This window comes from Myotis davidii, unplaced genomic scaffold (assembly GCF_000327345.1).
Source record: "Myotis davidii unplaced genomic scaffold, ASM32734v1 scaffold57, whole genome shotgun sequence".
NCBI lineage: Eukaryota > Metazoa > Chordata > Mammalia > Chiroptera > Vespertilionidae > Myotis > Myotis davidii.
In genome coordinates, this window is record NW_006289718.1 from 2,269,517 (window position 1) to 2,287,518 (window position 18,002).

At 39.2% G+C, this 18,002-nt stretch overlaps 1 protein-coding gene and 1 pseudogene across 4 annotated transcripts in view; both read left to right on the forward strand.

Annotated features, from left to right (window-relative positions):
- Positions 1 to 25: 25 nt before the first annotated feature.
- The window catches only part of ICE2 (interactor of little elongation complex ELL subunit 2), a 61,795-nt gene continuing 43,818 nt past the window's right edge, over positions 26 to 18,002 (forward strand). Inside the window, exons 1-4 of one of the 4 annotated variants that reach the window (XM_015563007.1) lie at positions 26 to 934; positions 3,721 to 3,825; positions 9,701 to 9,962; positions 11,207 to 11,326. In XM_015563007.1, the coding sequence (XP_015418493.1) occupies positions 894 to 934; positions 3,721 to 3,825; positions 9,701 to 9,962; positions 11,207 to 11,326 (528 nt within the window). In that variant the 5' untranslated portion in view covers positions 26 to 893. Of the gene's footprint in view, positions 935 to 3,720; positions 3,826 to 9,700; positions 9,963 to 11,206; positions 11,327 to 18,002 lie in introns of those variants that run through there. The other 3 variants (XM_006762313.2, XM_015563008.1, XM_015563009.1) reach the window with 3 other exon arrangements.
- Positions 15,596 to 17,254, forward strand: LOC107182867 (annotated as a pseudogene).

An 18,002-nucleotide genomic window follows, 5' to 3' on the forward strand; every position in this document is an offset into this window, starting at 1 on the left:
CGGCTCCGGTTCTGGCGCGGCGCAGGCCCGGCTCAGTCTCCCCCTGGCCCGCCCTCCTGAGGCCTTGTTTCTCGTCGCAGTCCTGTAGTCCCCTTTCCCGCAGCCATTCCTTTTGCTCGCATTGGCTCTCTCTCCCTGCCTCGCGCTGGGTTGAGGTGTGAGAGGTAGGTTCCGTGGGAGCCGGTGAGGCCTGCCCGGTGCCCAGGGACCGCCTCCTCCGTTTGTGAGTTTCTCGTCCACACCCGCTCGGTCCGCCCACGGAGAGAGGCACCGAGCACCGAGTGGCCAAGCCCGACGTGCGGTCCCGGTGATTCCCCAAAGGGACCGACCCTGTGAAATGTCACCTGAGGTGCCTGGACCTCAGTCTCCTCAGCAGTGAGGTTCTCTGGGAAAGATTGCTGGTCTCCACGCCTTTTTGTTGTTGTTTTCGTCCTGCATTGCTTGCCGAGATGACCCATAGCAGGGCATGGCTGGGAACCCCGAAGCCAGATTCCCTTTGGCAACTGGGGGCCGAGGGAGCGCTGGGACCACAGCTCCCCGCCATGCGGTGATGCGGGCTGGGCTGTAGGCCATGAGAACGCCATTCTGTTTGGGCTCCGAGAGTGCCATTCCTGGGACAGGCTAAATGGAGAAGGACCGCACCGTCGTTGCTGCTCTACCGCAAGAACTGTGCGAGCATTGGTCTGTCCGCTGCATTCTGTTTCCGGTGTCCTGTCGGTTTCAGGACAGGTGTTCGGAGCGGGGTTAACAGCACCTGGTCTCCCCGGTCACCTGCTTTCAGTGCTGACCTTTTTGTTTTTCCTCAGGTGACTCTGGAGAAACCCTGCCTCTGCTGGAGCCGGCACGACCCGGCAGCAGAACCGTGAGCTGCAGTGACGCAGAGGTCTAGGACTATGAGCTCCGTAACGGCCCTGAGTGAACCCAGGCTGAATTGGTGAGTTGCCTCTGTTTGTAATCACCCAAAGAGAATGAACGGGGACTAGGTTACATTAGGAAAGGCGGGGCTTTTGACCCGCAGAGCTTTGGAGGAAACAGAAAGAAAATAGAAGTTCAGTGGCTCAGAATCCATCCCATCCTCATCTGCACATCCAGGCACGTTTGCGGTATAGCTGACGGCACTTCCTCTCCGAAAGTGACGATTCAGCACTCAGATCGCTACCAAGTATAATTCCGTCACGTACTTGTTGACGCTCTGTTAGTGAAGGAGAGATGCTGGAATTTGCTTGTGCCCAAGGACCTTGCCCACGGCTGTACAAGTAGGAAAAAGACCCCCTCCCCCTTTAAGAATAAACAAGCTTCTTTTTATGTTGGAATCTGTATCAAGTGCTCATGTAAATGCACAGGCTGTTTTAGAAGTGTATGAGAACTTCACAAATAGAGGACTCAGTTAAGTAACGTAAGTGGCTTTGCAGAGATCTAACTAATTAGCGCACGTTTTCTGAGCATCTACAGTTTGCTAGCCAAGGAGAATATGAAAGTTACGAGACACTATAAAGATAACTAAAATAGTACCTGATTTAAAGAAGATGCTTTCAGTACGTTTTCAATAAGTATTTATTTAATGCAAACAATGTTCCCTTCCCCCAAAGAGCTCACAGTCGATCCCTGAGACCCATGACTTTGTTTTTGTATGATATACAAAAGCCTTAAAATGTAATGAGATGGCAAATATACAGTACCATAATAAGTCATAAAAACCACATTGGTGCATAGCAAGTAAGACATTCTCATTTTACCATTCATACTTCAGTTGTAGTTTTTTGGATAAATGCCTTTAAAAACAGTAAGAAATGAGTATGGTGCAAATATGCTAGAATTTTTCATTTTGGGAATGGGCCAGCCAGAAGTTGCCATTTAATTAGAGGTATACACCAAGCATGTCAGACTCGCAGCCCGTGGTCCACAACAAATATTTTTGTGGCCCAGCCAAAATAACATATGTAAGAAACATTTTAATAAAAATTTCATAACTTAATTTTTAGAATATCCTGTTTTACATAATCTACACTAATAAAAGGGTAATGTGCTAATTAGACCGGACGTCTTCCAGACATTCATGCGGACAAAGCCATTGTGGTGGAGGCCAAGGCAGAGGCAGTTAGGGGCGATCAGGCAGGCAGGCAGGTGAGCGGTTAGGAGCCAGCGGTCCTGGATTGCAAGAGGGATGTCCGACTGCCTGGGATCGGGCCTAAATCGGCAGTCAGACATCCCCTGAGGGGTCCCAGATTGGAGAGGGTTCAGGTCGGGCTGAGGGACCACTCCTCCCCCATGCACGAATTTTATGCACTGGGCCTCTAGTTATTAATAATGAGCTACAACATTCTCTAAGGACTGATTACTATAATGGTATTGCATTAATTTCCCTTACGCACCTTACGTGCAGGTGCACCAGAGAACAAGAAAAATAGGTTTATTTGCGTTATGCTTATTAATTTGTGCAGTTATTCAGTGTTTGATAAGTTAATGTTCAAGAAAAAACATTAATTTTTTAATTAAAATGTTCTATTTTATGTTAACCGTTTAACTGCTAAGGAGCGCTATGGCGCTCTCCTTATGTTACTCCAAAAATGCGAAGAGCGCGATAGTGCTCCTGTTTTTTTTTATGCCAAGACTGCGGAGAGCGTAATAATGCTGCTCCAAAACACTAGAATTTGTATAAAAAGTGTTTTACATTTTTTCCCATACACGCGCAATTAGTGCCGCAGTTTTGGCATATGTCCGAAAAAATACGTTAGCAGCCAAACGGTTAATGATTACTCATTTATTTCAGCCCTTTGTATTCAGCATGACTCTATCGAAATAAACATACGTTTCTATGAAATTGAAGCTTTTGTTTTTTTGCAGCCCACATAAACTTAAACCTTGTTTATTTGGCCTGTGTTAGCCTTTGAGTTTGACATGCTTGGTATACAAGTGTATGCTCCTTGCCATAAAGTGTATGTTCAGAAGCAGCATGGATGCTCTTATACTATACCATTAACATTGTGAAACCCAATGTGATTTAGAGCCTTTGCACAGTATTGAAGTCCTTGAACTATCCTTGACCACAGAATCCTACTAATCTTATCCTCCCAGGTTAATGGTTCTCAATGTTTTTAGTTTTTTAATTCCTTCATTCAACCAGCATTTATTGGATGCTACTATATGGAAAGCATTGACTATAATATATTAGTCTCTGAATTATTTGTTATGAAAAATCACATATGACCTTAGAAGTGGTTTTAGTACAGACACACCATTTATCACATTTGCCAGGTTAATGAAAATGGGAGGATATGCTGTCTTTTTAGTGTCTTGTGGCCTCACATAGTAGTGCATGAAACAAAAATAAATAGAGAAGCATTTTCTGTCAGTAACCAAACAAAATGTTATGCCCAGAGCCAGAGGTGAGACCTGCCTCTGACAGACCTTTTATTGTCCTTATAATCTGTTCTATTTTAACTCTAGTTATCTCTGACATATATTTAATTGGATACTAAAGGAAAAGCAAGGCCTGTTGTTGGAACTGGAGAATTTCAGAATAGGCCTAGGGTAAAAGCTATCTAAGAAGGAAAACATCTGAACTGATACATCTGGTACATGAAATTAAAACTATGAAGAGCTGACTGTCTAGGAAAGGGGGTGTAGAGAGCATGTAGTTATAAATTACAATGGTACCATTATGCTGCTTACTCTAGCTTGAGATTTTGAATTGTCAAATACAATTACTTTGCTTCACAGGGATGTCGCCTCAAAAAATGGCCTTAAGACATTTTTCTCTCGAGAAAATTATAAAGATCATTCCATGGCTCCAAGTTTGAAAGAACTATGTAATTTATCTAACAGGTAATATGTTTATTTATTTGGTTAATTATTTCCATATTTGGTTGTTATTTTTCTGATAGTTGGAGTTTTATATCTGTCTGTATCCACTACTAAACATTCAAATTGCAGAAATGTAAAAATTAGAAAACAGAAGAACCCAGTGACCACTCTTTAGTATATATCTTTCAGCCCTTTCTCCACCCATGAACAGATAGATAGGTATTAAAACAAAAATAGGGTCACATTATAAATACTATGTAATACCATAAATACTATAAAACTGTTTTTATAGTTTGTTTTTTCATTTAAAATATTTCCTGGATCTTTCTATGCCCCTGCATATGTAGCTCAGTCTTCTTGATGGTTGTATATTATATATTATAAAAGTGTACTTTTTAATTCATTTAGCTAGTTTTATATTGCAAAATGTGTTCCTCTTTTTTTGAAGTTATAAATAATACATTGATGAACTTTTTGTAATTATTTCTGAGATAAATTCATATAAATTTCATTGTTTGACCAGAGGATATATACATTTTATATTTTAATAGATACTGCCAAAATGCCAGAGATTTTTTTTCACTCTCTGGTATGAAATGCCCATTAAGTGATAATTTTCCCTTCTCACTGCTTACCTGCCTCTAACAGTTCTTTCCTTTGTGATTAGTTGTTTCTACTGTTTGTGGATGGATCCTGAAACCAAATAATCAGATTTACTAGAAAGGAGTAAATATGCCAAAAAGGAATTAGGAAGCTCCCCATGTATTTTCATCCTTTTTCCATGCCTTTTGCAGCGGAGGAAGTATGGTTTCCAACCTCTTCATCCAATGGAACCCCATCTTTCCCTGCCTTCTCAGTTAACATCCCCTCTTCTGTGCCTTTGTTCTCTTTTGTCAGTGCAGACCTGCCTCACTATATTGAACCTCACAGGTGTGTGTTATTACAAATTGAAGGCAAGACCAATACCTGCAAAAAAGTTACAGTTCACTTTATTTCAAAACTTGCTTTATTGCAGGAGTCTGGAATGCAACCCACAATAATTTGCAAGGTATCCCTATATTTCAAAGTGCTTAAGTTTTTCTGTCTCTAATCCCTGGACTCCAGATTCCCTTCTAGTTACTTTTTTATTTCTTTGCTCATTTATACTTAGACTCCTTTAAAGACTTATATATACTTGCAATATATAAGGAGGAAATAGGGGACAAAAATACTACTGTATAACACATGCAGAAAACAACAGACAAGGCAATAGTAAGTCCTATCCCTATCCATAATTACTTTAAATGAATTAAACTCTCGAATCAAAAGATATATTGGGAGAATGGATTTAAAAAACAGTATAAAAAACTCATTTCCTTCAGTCCAGTGAAAGCAAGCTCACTGGACTTGCTTTCAATTAACATCACACTCTAATCTGGCTTTTACCGTCTCTAGTCTAAGATTGTTCTCTCAAGATCTAGGAGCTATTGACTACAGAGATATCTCACTCTTAGATTTCTGGTGACTGGCATTTCTCAGTCTCTTTTGCCATCTTCATTGTCAGGCTTACCACACTGACTCATCAGATTGTGGAGCTTTTAAAAAAGACTGATTTTGCACTCTCAACCCAACTTTTTGAATTTGAACCTTTGAGGATGTGTCTGTGGAATCTGTTAATTAACACCGTTGATATTCATTTAGGTCATCTCCGTAGCAAACAGTGAGCATCCTTTTTATACATGTGCTGGTATAAGAACTAGGATAAATTTTTGTAAGATGTGGGTATGCATGTGTTTTTTATTTTGATACATAATTGCCAGATTGTCATTAACAGCATTAAAGAAACAAGTACTTTTTTATTCCATCAAATAAATACATAGGTTCACGTTAAAAGCAAGCAAAAATTATATTAAAGAGACAGTTGGGAAAAAAAAGACAGTTGAAAAGTAAATGTTTTTAAAAAGGCAATTTCAGAAACTATTCTTCTTTCCAAACTGCATAATTATGTATTTGCTAATATCAGCTATAGACAGGTAAGACCATAGATCCCTTATGAATATGCATCTATGGCCGTTTTTAAAAAGCTATTTCTGTTATTCAGCTGTACCGTTTCTTAGGGATAACTAATTTTTTTAAATTTATCTTTATTGTTGAAAGTATTACAGATGTCCCCTTCTTCCCTCTCTCCCCCCCAGCCCCTTCCTCTCCACTCTTAAAACTTATTAAAGAATTGTCTTCGTTTATTTGAATAAAAGAATACCTACCAATTCTAGTATTCTGGAATTCAGCAAATATAAATCTTTATCTTAAAAACATAAACATTTCAAGAACTTTTATTTCAGCCTTCCTTTTTTTATCAGACTAAAAATTTGTAATATTAATTTTCCTTAATCTGCCACTGCTTCTTCATTATTTTAATGACTCTTTACGAGTCCACTTCTGTTCAGCATATCCTAGGTGTGGATTATAGTCTGGATTATGTAAGGGAGAGGACATTTTTGCTGGCAGTTGGGCTCACCTAACTCCTAAAATTTATTTTTCCTATAGTATGCGTGTCTTTCTTTAGATTTCTATATAGCATAAAATAATTTATTATTATGACTTACCTTTTAGTATAGAAAAAATAAAGACAAAGGCATTGATTCCATTTATTTCTAGTCTTTTGGACTAATCTTGAGTTTTAAGTTTTAACAGTAGGGAATGGATTTTCAGACTATTAATTTACAACTGTTTTCTTGATGGAAAACTAGGAAGAATATAACATTTTTGTTAGCTTTAATTGTGTATTTCTCTTGTGTTCTCTAACATTTGGGAAACTATTAATAACACTACTTTTAACAATGTGAAGTTTTCATTCAACCCTTCATTGAAAAGTAAACATTTGCCTTTTTTCCAAATTAAAGTGTCTGGTTGTAGATATTTATAACTGAGATTCCAACAAGGGGGAAAGTAGTTATAAATAGAAAAATAATTATCAAATTTCAACATGTTTAATATAGAAAAGTTAATCAAACTCAAGAGGTACAGATAGACTTCAGATGGAGATTACAAGCACCATTTCCAAATGCTACTTAAAGAAGCTGCCCAGTCCAGTAGATTTAAAATTAAGAAACTTGAAGTTTTGAATTCTGCCTTTTTTTCCATAGAAACTTTAAGTAAAAAAGGAGAATGGGTAGTAGACAAAATGAAGTGTGAAAACTTCAAACCATCAACTGAAATAAAATATAATGCTGTAAATGTGGTTAGAGAAACCCTGTCAGATGCTTTTGGCTTGCACCCTGATGAAGATTTTGACAGTACTGCACACGGAAATGATCTTGATGTGCTGCCATTTCATTCTTTGCTGAATGTAGCCAATTTAAACTGCTAGAATTTCTTGACATTCCTACTCTGGCATATCTGAGTCAGCATCTTGTTGCTGCAGCAGCTTAATTAAATTTGCCAGTTTGTGCCACAAGGACAGACATGTTCTCATATTCAGAGAGACAGCTGTGAAGCAGTATTGTTAAGAGTTGCAGACACAATACTGTTAGGTTTGAATAGCTCTCAAGACATTTTCTAGTGAGAAATCAATTTGCTGTGATACATTTCTCCCAAGATCAGCAGTTAATATTCATTTTGTTAACCAAAAATGTGCTTATTTTTTACAGTTATTGGAGAAACTTTAGTCACTAAGTATGTCTTTTTTACTTGTATTATTTTCAGAGTCAATCTAATCATCCTTATTTTAATTTGTATAATTCTTTCCCACCCATTAATAACCTCTCTTGATTAGTTTTCCATCTATTGTTTATCTCTAAAAGAGTGGTCTTAAATATTCCTGCTTTATTTTGGGACACTAAAGTCATTTTCTAAAAATTCTGGAATTTTTACCATATATATTTTTTAGTATTATAAAGTTGATTTAAAACAAGACAGTGTTAGTTTTAGATGGAGCTTAACTCACCCTTTGTCCAGATATAGATCTAGTTTGGTAATTCTCAACCTTAATCAGGCCAAAAACCTCCCATTTTTTATAGCAAATATTTAAAAGAAATAAAACACCTTATTTACTAGCCTAAATTGAAATTCATAGATAATAATAGCCACAGACATAATACTTAGAAATAATGTCTTAGATATATATAAATGTGAAATAAAAGAAAAATAATTTATATTCTAATATATAAATGCCTAATTTCTACTGCACTAAAAGATATAATGAAATAGTCAGATGCACCAGCTAAAATGAAGAAGGTTGAATTTCACACGTTAAGCGCCATGTCAGTCACCAGTGACTGACACTGCTTTCCGTCCGGACCTCATCAGTCTTCAGCCACCAGCATTATCGGTGAAATCAGATATTGCGGGCTAAATCGAAAGGAAGACAAAATAGGCTTGGCTCCTAACGTGTTAAAAGAAGTAAGATAAACTATACCATAAAGCAGTGATTTTCAATTGGTGTGCTACAAGAATTTTAAAACAGCCAAAACCGGTTTGGCTCAGTGGATAGAGCGTTGGCCTGAGGACTGAAGGGTCCCAGGTTCGATTCTGGTCAGGGGCATGTACCTGGGTTGCGGGCACATCCGCAGTGGGGGGTGTGCAGGAGGCAGCTGATCGATGTTTCTCTCTCATCGATGTTTCTAGCTCTCTATCTCTCTCCCTTCCTCTCTGTAAAAAATCAATAAAATATATTTAAAAAAAAGAATTTTAAAACATTCAATGCCTGGCTGTTTAGTCAGGTACACTGACCTTTTTTCCCTTAGATTGTCGGATAAAAAACATGATAACAGCCAACACAACAAGAGCTGTCTGGTGTGAATAAATCAAAGTAATACCTTTTTTTTTGGTGTGCTACAGAATTTTAGTACTTAGTTTGTATGCCATGAGATGAAAATAGGTTGAAAATCATTGCCATAAAGGAATCATAAGAAATTCAAATAATAAAATGTAGTGTTAAGTAATAACAGATCAGATTTATTTGTGTATGGTAACAGAAAGCCTGAAGAAACCTTTGAAAGTTGTGCAGGACAGCACCACGTTATAGGCAGGTAGTGTTCCTCACTTTTAAATGCCTTTAATTCTTTCCCTCTTTTTTTACAACCCAGATGCATCCACAGGCTTCCAAAATGCCCTCAGGGAATTAATACTGTCCAATTGAGAACCTCTGCTCTGGATATTTCTTGTCCCTCCCCTCTCTCCCTCTTAATCTCTGAACTGGATGTCTTTAGGATTCTGTTCAGTCACCTATTCAGTGTGTTCAGTTTGGAAACCTGAGAGCTCCATAGTCACATTGTATTGATGTACATATTTGCCTTTCTTTTTTCCCCATTCAGTTGTCTGATCTACCTGATTGTAACATCCTAGCAAGTAGAGATTGTATCATGTTCAATGTTGGTTGCATCTCCAGTAACTAACATAGGACTGGCACATGGTAGTCAATAAGTTTTAATTAATGGAGGAATGAATACTGAATCAACAGACATCGATCTTTTTCATTACTTTTCCTTCCTCTTAGATTAACGTTGTTTAATTTGGAACTAATTCATAGGGAATAGTTACTGTCTTGGAAATTTAGAGTTGTTGAGGCTGTGTGTGTGTGTATATGTATACTTTAAGACTTGTTAAGAATGAAGATTACAACAACCAAATATCAGGGAAAAAACTTCCAAAGTGAATAATTTGTCTAAGGATTATGCCTCTTCCTCTCCATCAGATAATTGAAGGTAAGCTTATAATGCGATCCTATCCTACAGAATACTTAATTTACACCACATAGCGAAACATCAAAGTACAGGTGGCAAAGTTAGATAATAATTCAGAATTTACTGTGTTAATCACGCTATATTCTTCTTGGTGGTTAAGAATCATGAGGTTTCATGATAGTAATCTTCATGTGAAAAGCACATGTTCGTAAATTGTTTTTGTTTTTTTCCAGACGTATAGGAGAGAATTTGAATGCCTCAGCAAGTTCTGTAGAAAATGAGCCGGCGGTTAGTTCAGCAACTCAAGCAAAGGAAAATGTTAAAACCACAGTTGGAATGGTTCTTCTTCCAAAACCAAGAGTTCCTTATCCTCGTTTCTCTCGTTTCTCACAGAGAGAGCAGAGGAGTTACGTTGACTTGTTGGTTAAATATGCAAAAATTTCTGCTAATTCCAAAGCTGTTGGAATAAATAAAAATGACTACTTGCAGTACTTGGTATGTATTCTATTTTTCAGCTTCAGTAAAAAAAAAAGTATTTAAAAGTTAAGAAACACTTTAAATTTGCTTTTATGTTTTTAGGTGCAACCATATTAACAAAAATGGGAAGTTTAGGGAGATAATTGGTGGACAAATTGGTGCTTTAATTCTTTTGTTGGTTCTGGTATAGTTCAGGCATTTTGCTCTAGTTCTGAGCATATTTCACTCCAGTTCATCTTAAGTACTGGAATTCGAGCTTGCATATGTCATTGAACCAATTTATTTAAGTAGTTTCCAAATTCATATAAATGATGCTGTACTGAACATCATTGTTGCAAAGTCTTTGTTTATATCTGTGATTATTTCCTTAAGATAAAATTTTAAAAATAAAACTGCCAGTCCTGGTTGAGTAGCTCAGTAGGTTAGAGCAGTGGTCGCCAGCTGGTGGTCCATGAGGTCCTAAGAGTTAGAGTGTTGCCCTGATACGCAGAGGTGTGGGTTCTATCCCTGGTCAGAAAATATACAAGAAGCAACCAATGACTGCATAAATAAATGGAACAACAAATCAGTGTTTCTTTCTCTCTTTCCTTTCCATCCTTCCTTTTCTCTCTCTCTAAAACCAGTCAATAAAAATAATAATAATAAATAAAATTGCCATATCAAAAACTATACAAGTTTTTAAGGCTTTGATCTGCAGTAAAACCTTAAAACCTATGGGTAAATTGTTCTGCAAGAACTTCAAGCCAATTTTTTTATATCACCATTGTGTGGAAGGTTTGTTTGTTGTTATTAGTATCTTTGCTGATACTGAATATTACCTTTCCCTCTCTAATTTGATATGGAAGAAATGGTGATTCCTTATTTTACATTAAATTACAGTGGTTATTAATAAAAATAAGTATTCTCCATGTGTTATTAAGCCATTTCTGTTTCTTCTTTTGTACAATTCATTTTGTTTGCTTCTTTTTCTATTTGGGTGTTTGTTTTATTTTTGTTAATTAAGAACATTTTATAAGATAAACTTACTATTTCCAAAGCATGTATTATAGTATTATTAATTTGCTTTCCTGTTTTTGAGGAGTTTTTAATAACAAGTGTATCATTATTATATAATTTTCATTAACTTTTCCTTTGTGATTTTTGCTTTGGATATGATACTTTTAATTATTCTTTAAGATAAAATAATTAGAGCAATGATTGAGAAGTGATTGTTTTTAACCAAACTTCTTATTCCACAACATGTCTACTTTTTAAAAAATTAGGATATGAAAAACCACGTAAATGAAGAAGTTACTGAATTCCTAAAGTTTTTACAGAATTCTGCAAAGAAATGTGCACAGGATTATAATATGCTTTCTGATGATGCACGTCTCTTCACAGAGGTAAAAAAAAAAATTACTTAAACTGCCAAGTAATAGTCAATAGCAGCATTTTTAATTGTGTGATGATCCTGTCCAATGCATATGGAAATAACAGTTTTATCGATTTAGGGACCAAATCGTAGGTAGGATTTTTGTAGTCACATTTAAATAATAGAAATGCTGTGCTTACACCTCAAAATCATGTACTATAGTATATTCTTTTTTCTTTTACTGAGCCAACTACCATACTGTATTTGAGAGTTATGTTTTACTCACATGGATGGTTTGATCTGATGCGCTGATTTCCCTTGTGAGAGAATGGGTATTCAAGGAGTTAATTTAGTCATTAAAAATCTGAATGGTCCTTTAAAGCTTAGTCATATAAATTTGCATTTATTGTCCTCATGGTAACCAATCACCAAATGGTAAATTTCAACTGTGAGTTCATTTTTTTATAAAAATCATCCATGAAATTTACTAGCAAAGCTTGTGCCTTGCACCCTACCATCATTCAGTGAGCCTAGTGAAAATTTAGAGTAACCTACTTAAATAGTTACTATTAGTATATACAGTTGACCTTTGAACAACACAGAGGGTGGGGTTGCTGACACCCCACACTGTTGAAAATTTGTGTATAACTTTTAACTCCCCCAAAACTTAACTACTAATAGCCTCCGTTGACTAGCAACCTTACCAATAACATAAGTAATTGATTAATACATATTTTGTATGTTACATGCATCATACTATATTCTTATAATAAGGTAAACTAGAGAAAAAATAATGTAATTAAATAAATCATGCCGAAACCGGTTTGGCTCAGTGGATGGAGGGTCGGCCTGCGGACTGAAGGGTCCCAGGTTCGATTCCGGTCGGGGGCATGTGCCTGGGTTGCGGGCACATCCCCAGCGGGAGATGTGCAGGAGGCAGCTGATCGATGTCTCTCTCTCATTGATGTTTCTAGCTCTCTATCTCTCTCCCTTCCTCTCTGTGCATATAAGTGAGCCTGTACAGTGCCATACCATGTTGTTTAAGGGTTAACTGTATTAATATCCCTTCATTTCACTGGTTTAAACCATCTTCTTATCTCAGAAAGAGACAGTCTACAAAGATCACACTCCCACCCCCCATCTTGCTTCATCTTCTACATAAGTTCCTCCCAGTTGTTCCACATCAGCCGACTGGCCTCTGTGTCTCTTGAATAGTCCTTGAGGCCTTTTTTGGCTGTTCATCTTTCTGGCAAGCTGTTCCCCAGCTATCTGCGTGGATTAGTTCCTTGATTCCTTTAAGTCTCTCTCTCTGTTCAGATGCCAACTATCAATGAGGATGTTCATAATTACCCTCCAGAAAATAGCATTACCCTTAGTATTTCCTTTCCAGGTTTTATTTTTGTTTTTTGTCTTTTTCACAATGCCTGTAAGTGAGTACTCCTCTGTATGCTGCTGAGTTCAGAATAATGCCTGGCATACAACAAATGCTCAAGCGTTCAATGTAATTGCTAAGTGAATATAAAAATCTATATTTTTTCATTGCTAACAATCAGTATTATGTCTTGTTTTTTTAGTCAGATTGTCTTGGCAGCACATTTTCTCTCATTTATATTTTACGTCTCCATCCCAAAGATTCACTGATAGCTATAAACATTGTTTTACTGTTTTAAAATGTTAATATTATATTATGAAGTGTAATGTACATGTGGAAAAGTATATATAGCCTAACAAAGAATTATATAATGAACACTATGTAATTCTGTTTCAAGTCAAGAAACATCAATGTGAGTGAGACACATCGATTAGTTGCCTCCCACATGAGCCCAGATCAGGACCAGGGATCAAACCTGCAATCCAGGTGTATGCCCTTGACCAGAAATTGAACCACCACATAGGCTAACCATGAGCACACTTTTTTAAATATTGGAGTTAAACATATTTAGTGGGTTCTAGTCCCTACAAGTAAGATTTTTTTGCAAGTTCAAATAATACCAACTTTGGCCAGTTGACAGGTTCTGCATATTATCTCTTGAGTCCTTTTAAGTCACTCTAATAGTCTTTGAGGTTCCTTTCATACATTTCCTCTCCAGCCCTAGGGTCAGCCATTTTCCAGAGCCCTTGTTTTTTTAGTGGGAATGGTATTTCAGGACTACAGTCTGGGCACTGGGGATGTTCATTGCTCTTGGGTAGATGGATCTAGGAGATACATATTTAAAAGAAAAAAATACAATGTGTCTCATTTGCTGTACCCCAGAATACACTCACAGCAGCCTTAGAATAACAATACTAATACTACCAATTCAACAGATTACTGAAAACAGTTTGAAAAAAATTTTTTTATATCTTCTCTACTTTTAAAAATAAGATTGTACTACATTAATATTGGTTTATTTTCATTATATAGATATATTCTCACCCGAGGATATTTTTTATCATTATTGTTGAAAGTAATACAGATGTACTCTTTTTTTTCCCTGTTGACCCCTTCCAGCTTATCCCTCCATCCCCCTATCCCACTTTACCACACTATTTGCCTGTGTCCATGGATTATGCATATATGCATATAAGTTCTTTGATTATAAGTTCTTCCCACCACACATACACCCAATGCATATAGCCATTACATGCTAAATAAACTCCTGAAATTTAATCTTTCAAAATATTTTATGGTTGGTGCTTTTTTGTATTCTTGCATGGAAATATTTGCCAACTCCAAGTGATTCTAATCTGGAGTCACTTTTACTCTTTTTACCCTGCCTCCCTCCTCCCCCCCAGCGGACTTTATCAATGTCTGGAGACATACTTGGTTGTCATGACTAGAAGATAGCTACTGGAACCTATGAACTAGAAGCCCGGGATGTTGCTAAACATTCTACAGTACACATGACATCCCCACAAAATATTATCCAGCCCATAATGTTAATAGTTGATTCTGTTGAGAAATCCTGATGTAAAGGTTGTATAGTTTTAACTTTTATATGAATGTCTTTGTTCATTTCAAGTTATTTTTTGTGCAAGATGTGAGGTTTGGATCAAAGTTCATTTTTCTTTCATATGGATAACTAGTTCCAGTTTAGTGATTTTCAACTGAGTGTGATTTTGCCTCCCAGTGGATGTCTGGAGACATTTTGGTTGTCACGGTGAGAAAGGAGTACTTCTGGCATCTAGTAGGCAGAGCCAGGGATGTTTTTAAGTATCCTACAATGTGCAGGACAGCCCCCACCACAAAGAATTATCTGGTCTAAAATTTCAATAGTGCCAAATTTGAAAAGCTCTATCTAAAACTGTTGGGTGAAAAGACTGTTTTTCCCCTCATTGAATTGCCATATCACCATGGAAGTGTGGGCCATAATTCTATTCTATTCCATTAGTCTATATATCTGACTTTATGCCAATACCTCCTAGTCTTGTAGTAAGTTTTGAAATCATGTGGTGGAAGTCTGATAGCTTTGTTCTTTTTTAATTGTTTTGCCTATTTCTATTCTTTCTTTTGCTTCTTTTAAGGGGATTGACTCCCTCGACCCTGACTTTTCCCCTCTCTGTTGATTTGGTACTTATACATTGTTTTGGTTTTTTGTTCTCTTAGTGGTTGGTTACTCTTGAATTTTTACAATGAATTTTCCCACTCATTGAATTACCTTGTTACCATTGATCTGTGGGTCAGTTTCTTAACTTGATTCTGTCCTATTAATCAATATACCTCCAAAGACCATAGAGCATTTTGACTCGTATCACAGCCTCCTGACTGATAATGTTTTAATGCTCTCTTTCTTATAAACCTAACTATATTACTATTTTACAAAATGTTTTTTTTATCTAAAATACTTTTTTGTCTCTTTATTTATTACTTCTCTAATCTACAATCTGAGATCCTTTTCATTATTCCTGAAATACTGTATGTTCTACTTGTTTCTTTGAGGAAGGTCTCTTGATGATAATCCTTATTTTAATCTGGAAGTATTTTTATTTAGCTCTTATTCTAGTAAGATAGTTTTATTCTATACATAATTGTAAGTTCACAGTTTGCTTTTTTACTCAACATACTAATATATAAAAAGCGAGGGGTAGTCATGACCTAAACGACCGGACAGATGACTGAACAACAGGCTCCATTGACCAGGGGATGGTTAATGGGGGAACTGGGGTCCCTCCAGCTCTGATGAATCTATGGTATCAGTGACTGGGGAGTGGGTGGAAGGCATACCTCTTGGTTCCTTCCCCGGCCGGCAGGCTCCCATTGATCAGGGGATGTCTAACGGGGGAACTGGGGCCCCTCAGGCTCTGATGAATCCGTGGCAGCAGCAACTGGTGAGCAGATGGGCAGAAGGCAGACTGCTTGATCCTTCCTCCTGGCTCTCAAACTCCAATCAATTGGTGGAGGAGGCAGGGTGGAACTGGGGACTGGCTCCCTTAATGGTCCTGCAGGTTCAATCTCCAGAGGACAGGCCAGGCACCAATGGACCAGTGCCGCCAGCATGATCCCGACAGAGCTGCCGGACTCCTGGAACTCGGCCTTGGGCACTGCAGCCACTTACCCTCCCTAGACACTCCACAAAGAAGACAGGATACTGCCAGCAGCGCCAGGGGCGACCAGCAGTGACTGCTGTCCCGTGCTTCCTCCAGGTCACTCGAGCTGGGCCCCCACCCACCGCACTCCAGATGAAGTGTGAGCACTGCACACGGAAGGAATATAGTAAAAAACAAAAACCGATGACCAAGAGAATGCTGAAGTCAACGTCTGGAGTCCGGCTCAGGAGAACGGAGAGAAGGGAGAATGCCGTAAGTTGGCCGATGCCAAGATATTTCTGAGTGACTGCCTGGCATGTGACAGTTGTGTGACCGCAGAGGAAGGAGTCCAAGTTTCTCAGCAGAACACCAAGGACTTCTTCCATGTTCTGAACCTTAATAAGAAATGTAATACGTCACAGCACAAGGTGCTGGCAGTGTCCATGTGTCCTCAGTCTCTGCCTTATTTTGCTGCTAAATCCAGCCTCAGTGTCACTGATACATCCAGAAGGCTCTGCAGCTTCCTCAAAAGCCTTGGGGTGCACTGTCTTTGACATGAAGATAGCTGCGGACTTCAGCATCCCGGAGAGTCAGAGGAATTTGTGTGTTAGTACTGCCAGCACCGTGAGGAAGAGCCCTGGCTACCCATGCTGACCTCCGCCTGCCCCGGCTGGGACCGATATGCAGAGTGCGTGCTGGGTCACCCCATCACCCCCACCTCTGCACGGCCAGGTCTCCCCAGCAGACCATTGGCTCTCTGGTGAAGGATTACTTCACCTGACGGCAGAACCTGTCCCCAGACAAGATTTTCCACGTCACTGTGGCCCCGTGTTATGACAAACTGGAGGTCCTTTGAGAAAATGTTCCCACAGCTTTGCATAGTTCCCAGGGTGCTGACTGCGTGTTAACCTCAGGTGAAATTGTCCAGATATGGGGCAAAGTGACCTTGCCTCAGACGACACCTCCGTGGACACTGGAGACATGAAGGAGGAGCGGGGGGCCTCCACAAGGGGACCAGCTCCGACAAATACCTGGCGCACATCTTCAGGCACATGACCATGGAGCTGTTCAACGAGAATGTGGGGGTGCTCACCTACTGCACCCTGAAGAACAAAGGCTTCCAGGAGGTCACCCTTGAAAAGGACAGAGAAGTTCTGCTATGCTTTGAGGCTGCTTACTGCTTTTGGAACATCCAGAAGTGGTCCTGAAGCTGTAGAGGGGCAAGTTTCCCTGCCACTTCATGGTCGTCCTGGCCTGCGCTGGGGATGCCTAAGCAGCAGGGGGCCAGGCCCAGGCGAGGATGGGCGTGCAGACAGGGCACTGCTGCGGCAGATGGGAGACTTCTACACTGCCATCCCAGTGTGGCCCCCCAGAGACCAGCGCCCATGTGCAGGAGCTGTACCAGGAGTGGCTGAGGGGGCCCAGGGCAGCCTGCCAGGACATCAAGTGGTAAAGGTCCAGCAGACACCCAGCCTGCAGGCCACCTGAGAAGGGGTGTCAGACGCATGAAGTAAAGGTTTAGCATCTCTGTCATCGCTTTGGTTTTCAGAATTCCCTGCTCCCCATCTGTCCTCTCCCTCCCTCTGAGGGGCGTTGTGGTTGTCACTTGGGTGCAACTGGAATATTGTATCTTGAAAGGATTGCCCCAATGTACATATTCTTTTATCTGACGATGAAAAAAAAATCCCAAAGAACAAGAATGGAGACGGACTACTGTCCTTTAGGCTTAAAAAAACAACAACCTGGAAGTGTCCTGCGAAGAGCTGAAACTTGGTTCTGTCCACGTGCCTCAGAGAGATTGGATGAGGAAATGGCCCATCTTGGCCCTCGCTTTACCCGCTTACGTTACTCTTGAAGGTATCTTTGCCACAATGTGAATGAACTGCCACCTTTTGGAATAGGGGCTCATACGATAGTCTGCATTCCCAACTTTTCTTGAAACAGATCTATGTTCTGCAGCTGTGGCCACCATCCTGAGATAGGTCCCGTTGACCAGGTCCTGTTGCTGGGAATCGGGGCACTGGAGTGGAGGCCCTGTTTGTTATGGTTCAGTTCCTGGTCAGGGCACATGACTGGGTTGCAGGCTTGATCCCCAATGGGTGCATGCAGGAAGCAGCCCTGGTCAATGATTCTTTCGTCATTGATGTTTCTATCTATCTCCCTCTCTCTTCCTCTCTGAAATCAATATATATTTTAAATAA